The 7321-nt window shown below is 39.5% G+C and overlaps 1 protein-coding gene across 1 annotated transcript; it reads right to left on the bottom strand.

The window, feature by feature from the left end:
* Positions 1-679: 679 nt before the first annotated feature.
* LOC118480218 lies at positions 680-1472 on the bottom strand. The gene is made up of 2 exons (XM_035974947.1): positions 1268-1472; positions 680-1188 (listed from the first exon to the last, which is right to left on the bottom strand). Exons 1-2 carry the CDS (start codon positions 1470-1472, stop codon positions 680-682), a joined length of 714 nt encoding a protein of 237 aa, XP_035830840.1.
* Positions 1473-7321: the final 5849 nt, after the last annotated feature.

Below are 7321 nucleotides of genomic sequence, written 5' to 3'. Positions count from 1 at the left end.
TTGCACAAGACCAACGTGCAACCCTTAACAACCTCACATGACTTAACCAACTTTCCATTGGCCAATTCAATAGAATAGGGTATATCTAACTTGCTTGACTCTAAATTCAACATACGTTTAAAGTCGGTAGATACGAAGCTAAGGTCGGCACCAGTATCAAAAAGAATTGAAGCATATTGATTATTGAGAAGAAACGTACCCGTAACTACATTCGGGTCCTGACGAGCATCTTTAGCTCCAATCACGAAGGCTCGTCCCTTAGCTGGGTTCAACTTAGGACATTGCCGCTTGAAATGATCCTCGGCACCGCACTCGTAGCATCCTTTGTCCTTCTTTGGTAACACCACCCTACAAGTTTCCATTTTGTGTCCTACCTTTCCACACCTTTTACACTTGGCACTTTCACAAGTGCCCACATGATGGTAGTTACATTTGTTGCACTTGGGTAGAGGACCCGTATACTTTCTTGGACCAGAGCTTGTTGCGTTCACAGTAGCAGAGAAAGCTTTCACATCTTGAGTTGTTGCAGTTTGGTTTGTAGCGTTGTTACCCTTCTTGAAGTTAGACCATTTCCGTTTACCCGAACTCTTTGATTCATCGACTGAATCCTTCTTGTCACTTCCCTTCCTAGTTAGGGTCTTCATGCGCACCGCATCTTCAGTTAAACTAACAGCTAGGCTCACTGCACTTCGATTGTAGCAGGGTGAGACGAGGTAACCATGCTACGGATTTCAGGTGCCAAACCCCATATATATCGTTCGATTCTCTTGAACTCCGGTGTCACAAGGTAGGGAACTACCCTGGACAAATCATGGAACCGTTGCGTATACCCCGCAACATCAGCGCCGATCATAGTTAGATTCCAAAATTCTGTCTCTAGTCTTTGGATTTCAGCTCTCGAGCAGTACTCTTCTCGCATCAATTCCCGAAGTCCTTCCCATGTCATCCCATAAGCGGCCTCATCACCTAATGTTTGAACCTGAAGGTTCCACCAAGTCAACGCCTCATCCAGAAAGAGGCAAGTAACATACATCACCGTTTGTTCCGGGGTACATTTGCTGATACGGATCACCGATTCCGTCTTCTCCACCCAACGTACAAACCCAACGGCTCCCTCGGTACCATTGAAGTTTAGAGGCTTGCAGTCGAGGAACGCCTTATAAGTGCACCCTGGAATGGTAGTACCTCCTGAATTATTTAGATATAATTATTATAAGAATAACATAATCAAGAAAATCCATAGTTGCCATGCAAAACCAACTATTACCAATCACAATGTTCCCACCCGTTCCTGATCCTCCAGGTCCAGAACCTCCGGAGCCTCCAGTACCGCCGCTGGAATCGACACGGTTTGCTTCATACTGTGCAATGGTGGTAGCAATGCGCTGTTCCAACAAAGCTTCCAACTCTGCCTCCGTGGTGGGAAGTTGGTAATTCGGTTGTTTACGAGTATTTCTTCGTTTCGGAGCCATGGTATTCTGATGTAAAATATCAAAAGAATTTTAGACATATATTTCAACAAATATTGCCAACCATGTACGAATATAAGAATACAACCATTCGTAATAACCATATGATGACATTGACAAGTATCACTAACAATCATGAGTGCACGAGTAATAAAAATTATATGATTAATCACCATCATAATAATTGCAGTGTCATACAAGTACCACACCATAACAACCACAACATCATAATAATCATGAAAAGAACAAAATACAACGCATCAAAATAAAATACCATAATTTACATATCATTCAAACTTGTTACATTGTTTCGTGAAGGATCCAAAAGAGCTCAAGGCTACATCACCTTGGCTTACAAGTTTAGACAATATACAAAAAGGTAAAATTTCTTCCACGAGCAATCTTTGCAACCAAAAGTAAGATCATCACATCACAACTACTGGGGTGGGGGCTGGGGTGGTCGTGTCTCGAGTGCCGCCCTGACTCTAGCTAAGTCCTCCTCGATAACTCTCATCCCATGAGCGAGTGTAGTCACCCTAGCCTGAACCTCTGAAATCTTAGAATCCGTCATACCAAAAGTCACATCGTGGCGTGCTGAAGCTGAAGTGAGGATAATCATCTGTTCGGCATCGTTGATTCTTCGCTGTCGTATAACATCCAACTCCCTATCAATCCTATGCATAAACACATGTAGGAGCATCTCAATAGAATCTATCCTCTTCTCGAGGGTGGGTGGAAACATGGGAGAACGGTAGCAAGGATCGGAAGGCGACATGGTGGTTGGGGGTCGAGAAGGTCCGCCCGTCTCGAGCTTTGGGGGCACAAGAAAGCCAGCAGCTCGGAATCTCTCAATGAAAGGGCTGGCTGTAGCGGGACATGAAGGTCCTCCAATCTCAAAAACAGAAGGAATCTCCCTCCTGGGCTCGCTAACTCTCTCATCATCGACTTGAGCAAGAATAGCGCGAGACGGTCCACCCATCTCGAGAGTAGTGGGAGCTATAAGCTCTGCAGCAGTGCCACAGTCCGTAGCGTGAGCACTAGGACCTACGGCTCTAAGAGCAGAAGAAGATACACTATCAGTAGTGTCGGAAGATGAAATGTCCATGACGGACACAACTGGGGAAGAGACCTCTAGAATCGCAATATCAAACGCCTCGCCCACTCCTATGTCATCGTCGACATGATCAACATGAAACACTGGAACCTTGTCCCCACCAGCAGGGACATCAACACGAGGGACCTCAATCGCAAGGGGAGGGATGTCAATAATAAGGTGTCCATCGGGGTGACCTACGACAACTACACCAGGGACTAGAACATCCCCCAGATCGAGAATATCATCCATCAGCACAGGGCCACCTAAGGCTATTATCTCCCCCTCACCACTAACGCCACTCAGCACATCGACAGACACGTAGTCCGGATCCTCCTCCGGCTCAGTATCCGTCTCCGGCACTACTTCCATAGCGGGCTCATCATCCGACTCCAACTCGATCACCTCCTCATCGGACACGAGGTCAATGATCCCCTCGTCTGAATCTGAAATGTCGATAGGATCTGAAGCTGACGACATCGTGACCTGGCAAGATAATCCGTACAAACACATGTATATATAAATTATATATATGTATATAAATCACAAAACCCTCCACATGAACCAAAGAACTTGCCTATACAATATAGACCAAACCATGCATACCCAAAACTCCTTTCTACACTAAGTAGACTAAACCATGAATCCCGCCTACGACTCGTAGACCCAACCATGAACGTGATGCAATGCAATGAAACTTTTCAGGCAAGTGAAAACGTTTAATGCGTGGCACCTAGATATGAGATTATAGTCTAGACTCGAGACCGAATCCTAGTTCGCTATAATCGAGGCTCTGATACCAATCTGTCACACCCCGCCGAAGGCGGAAACGCAAGGTGCGACCATGAAAGGCTTTCAAGCATACGATAAGCAAACAACTAATATGATTAAGCATCAACGATACCGAAGTTTAAAGTTTACAAACCATAACAATATATCTAGTTTACACAACCCAAATATAATACTTCCAGTTTCAAAACACATACGACCAAAAGTTATATTGTTTATAAAGTTCCTAGGATTTGTCAAGTATATTCCCGATACGATGGAATATACAAGGCAAAACCCCCAAAAGGTATCGTCCATGATGCATGCAACTTCGTAAAGCCACGAACCAAATTTCACTTACCTGAAAATCATGCTTAAAAATGTCAACATAATGCTGGTGAGTTCACAGGTTTAAATGACACAAATGAAACTTAAACTCATTTGATAAAAATTTAGTATGCGTAGTTAATGAAATCACGAAAGTCGAATCATGGTCTTGCAAAAACCGTGATACATGTGCCGACATAAGCCCGTAACCAAACCATAACGATGATGCCTCGCCACATCGTGCACCATGACGATGTCTAAGAATATTTGGACACAATTGCACTCCCACAGGGTCACGACCGACCAGGAGCGGGGCTCGTTAAACCCAATAGATCTATTCGACTGTTCCGCGGTCATTACCACGACTAATGGTTACTAAAGAAACAATAACACGAGGACTTCCGAGCTCTAAAACCAACCAACTTCTGCGCACAAAATAGACAAAAATGGATTTCATTCCCACTACCATACCCCGTAACCAAGCATGATTTTCCCCCGATTTAAATAAACATTTAAATAAGTAAAAGGGGCCGTGAAGACTCACAAATTGCGTTCCGTGCGTATGCTAGCAAACCAAATGTCCAAAATATTTCCCGACTTACATGTGTCCTAATTCAATAAGACACTAGGTCTAAATATGTTTCTACTAGACAAGTCGTTCACCAAACTTGTTTAGACAAAGTGAGATGTTAACCTTTTATTTAAAATGTTTAATTCTTACGACGCGTTGGTGGTGGTTATCCGAGAATTCCCAAGTATTTATATATAATACAACAAATATATATATTTCACACATTGTCACACAATGTCATGTCGAGACCTAGTACCGAACTATAAATTCAAACCCGTAAATATATATTTAACAACTAAATATCATATTTATTCACATGGTTTGACGACCACCAAATCCGTAAGTCGAACTCGACAAAAAGGTGTGTATATATATATATACACATATAGTACCATAATTTAATAAAATTCCACATCTTGTAAAAAAAAAACAAACCCTTTTATATTAACCATTAATGATCACAACTTCATCATCCTTTACCAAATCCCAATTTCCATTGATCCTCGTGTTAACCTACACACTTGACATATTAAGTCATCATTTAACCCATGTCAAGCTCAATAACTATTAACTACACACATAACATGTCAAAACAAGGTTAACCATAATTCACCACTTTAAGACCTCAACATGCCATTTTATATTAATCACATTTCCAAGCATAATTTACTATTATAATTCGCATTTTAAGCTAATCACCCTGTAATTACTGTTAATCATGCTTAACCAAATTTTAGCATATACTTATAACATGTTATGATTTTCACCCATCAATAGTTTGATCATGTAATTTATACACTTTACTTCATTAAAATTATTATTTTAACCTTGTCAAGCTATATTATTACTAATATGCCCTTAACATAATAAATCATGCACAAACCTAACAAATCACCTTTCAATCCTAATCATTTACGATTACTACTAAAATATTACCAACTTATATTTTTAGTACTTCAACAAGATCCACATTATTCATAATCATCATCCTACTTCATGATTTCATAAATTTTCAAGCAAATATATATATAGATAAACATGAGTTTAGAACCAAAATCCCCACTAACCCAAGTAAACCATTTAACATTTTTAACAAACAAGTGTTAATACCATACCAAATCACCAAACAAAACCTCCTACAACACATATACATATCCACGGCCACCCTTCACATACATATACACTTCATATTTTCATTTTTAACAAGGGTTTTCTTAAAAAAAAAAATAGATTAACATCTCCTTGGTGAACTAATACTTGTAAAAGCAAACATTTATAAAAAGTTTTATAACTAGTAAAGTTGAGAATCATACCAAGCTAGTAAACCCTTGAAAATGATGGAGTTTTAGTGTATGTTAAGGTGTAGCTCCAAGAAATCCTTGCCTAAACCTTCTAACACCTTAACATATACCTAAATCTATGTGTTAATGTAGTGATTTTTGGAAAATAATAATGAGAATTGGGGTAATGGGTTTGGGCCGAGAGTTGAGAGCAAGAGAGATGAAGTTGGAGTTTTTTTTTTTTTTTTTTTAAAGTCTTGCACTTATGTCATATGTAATGTGTATATGTATTGCTAGAATGGATATAATCATCCAAAATCTACCCAAATCTAATTCATGTCCAAATAGTCAACACACAACATGGTGAATGTGGGTCCACCCTTATGGAGCCGTAGATTTTGGGCATGGGAGGGGGTTTGGGTTGTTGAGTTTTGTTTGAAAAATAAGCACATGAAATGATGTAAGTTTTAGATATTTTAGTGATTACGCTAATTAGAGGGATTAGGACCCTAATTTGGTATTAGTCTACTAATCATCACTAACTAGTTTACTAGGCATTTATTAACTAGTGATTTGGTGCCATACGGTTATTATTTTGGCTAGTTATTTGTCTAACGGAAGTTTATAAAATAAAAGTCGGGGTTTGTCATATAATTATTCGTGTTATATCTTTTGTCCCCTAACATATCATACATTAACCAATGTCACTTATTGGTTATATTTTAGAGTTCGCGTGGTGAAAAACGCTTTTAGAACAATTAATTTTTGGCAAAATTAATTTATAAGCGATACGAACCCAAAATACAACACTCCAATATCCGTATTATGTTTTCATTTATTTTCATACTGAACATATAGTAATGCTATAATTTTAATGTTCTAGGCACATTGGACCGTATAAGTATATATATATAAATATTTTATAGTGTACCGGATAATCGACCAACGCTCGTTCTTTTTTTCGTTTTATATATACCCTTATCGCTACACGATAAGATGATACCAAACGACATCAAATGCGAACCCATGCATTTACCCGGACATTGCTAGACTTTATGGACTCAAATAATGATATAACTAAGTCTAAATGCACGAAGTTTAATAAATAATTAGTGATTAGATCGTACGAATTAACCTGAAAATTTGCCGGTTGTCACAGTGTGAGGGTGCCAAACCTAAATAGGGCTATTAACTAATACCCCGTTGCCTCTCCGGCAACAATCGGTAGGAGGGACTTGAGTGATAGATATACGTGTATTAACCAACAACCCAAGTTTAACATTGCAGTCAAACCCATTTACCCGACATTCCTCCCTGGAACGTTTACCAGATGTCCCTCCCCAGGACGCATGCTTGGAAAAAGAGCAGTGAGCTCAGCTTGGTTTGCTCGGTATGATTAGTTACTTGTTCACACTTAGTTAGTCGAAGCCTATGGTGTTCACGTACACGTAATCAGTTTACATTCACATTGTACACGTATAAGTTTATAATCATAGTATGCATTCAAGTAACGGTTTCTGAATAACACACAGCAGTCATTCCAAGTCATACATATCCACCATTCACACGTATGTTTCGCAACAGTATTTAGCAGTTAAGTGTGCTATTCACCATAAGAAATTTTGTGTTTTAACATTATTAACAGGCAGATAACAATCATTCAAGTTTCCTACACATGATAACCACAGTCTGTTGTGAACCATCCACTGGGCGACGAAACTTCAAACGACGAAACACTAAAGTGTTTCGTTGACATGATGGGTGACGAAACATCAAGTATTTCGTTGGCATAAGGGGTGACGAAACCTTAGGT

The sequence above is a fragment of the Helianthus annuus genome, chromosome 7, assembly GCF_002127325.2.
Source record: "Helianthus annuus cultivar XRQ/B chromosome 7, HanXRQr2.0-SUNRISE, whole genome shotgun sequence".
NCBI lineage: Eukaryota > Viridiplantae > Streptophyta > Magnoliopsida > Asterales > Asteraceae > Helianthus > Helianthus annuus.
Note: the sequence above shows the minus strand (reverse complement) of the source record. Positions and strands in the feature narration are given on the sequence as shown.

Bases quoted from the DNA above. Each gene is read 5' to 3' on its own strand.
- LOC118480218 (XM_035974947.1), bottom strand. From the start codon at position 1,472: ATGGCTCCGAAACGAAGAAATACTCGTAAACAACCGAATTACCAACTT. The intron at 1,189-1,267 runs GTAATAGTTGGT...TAAATAATTCAG, and splicing joins GGGTGGGAACATTGTGATTG to GAGGTACTACCATTCCAGGG.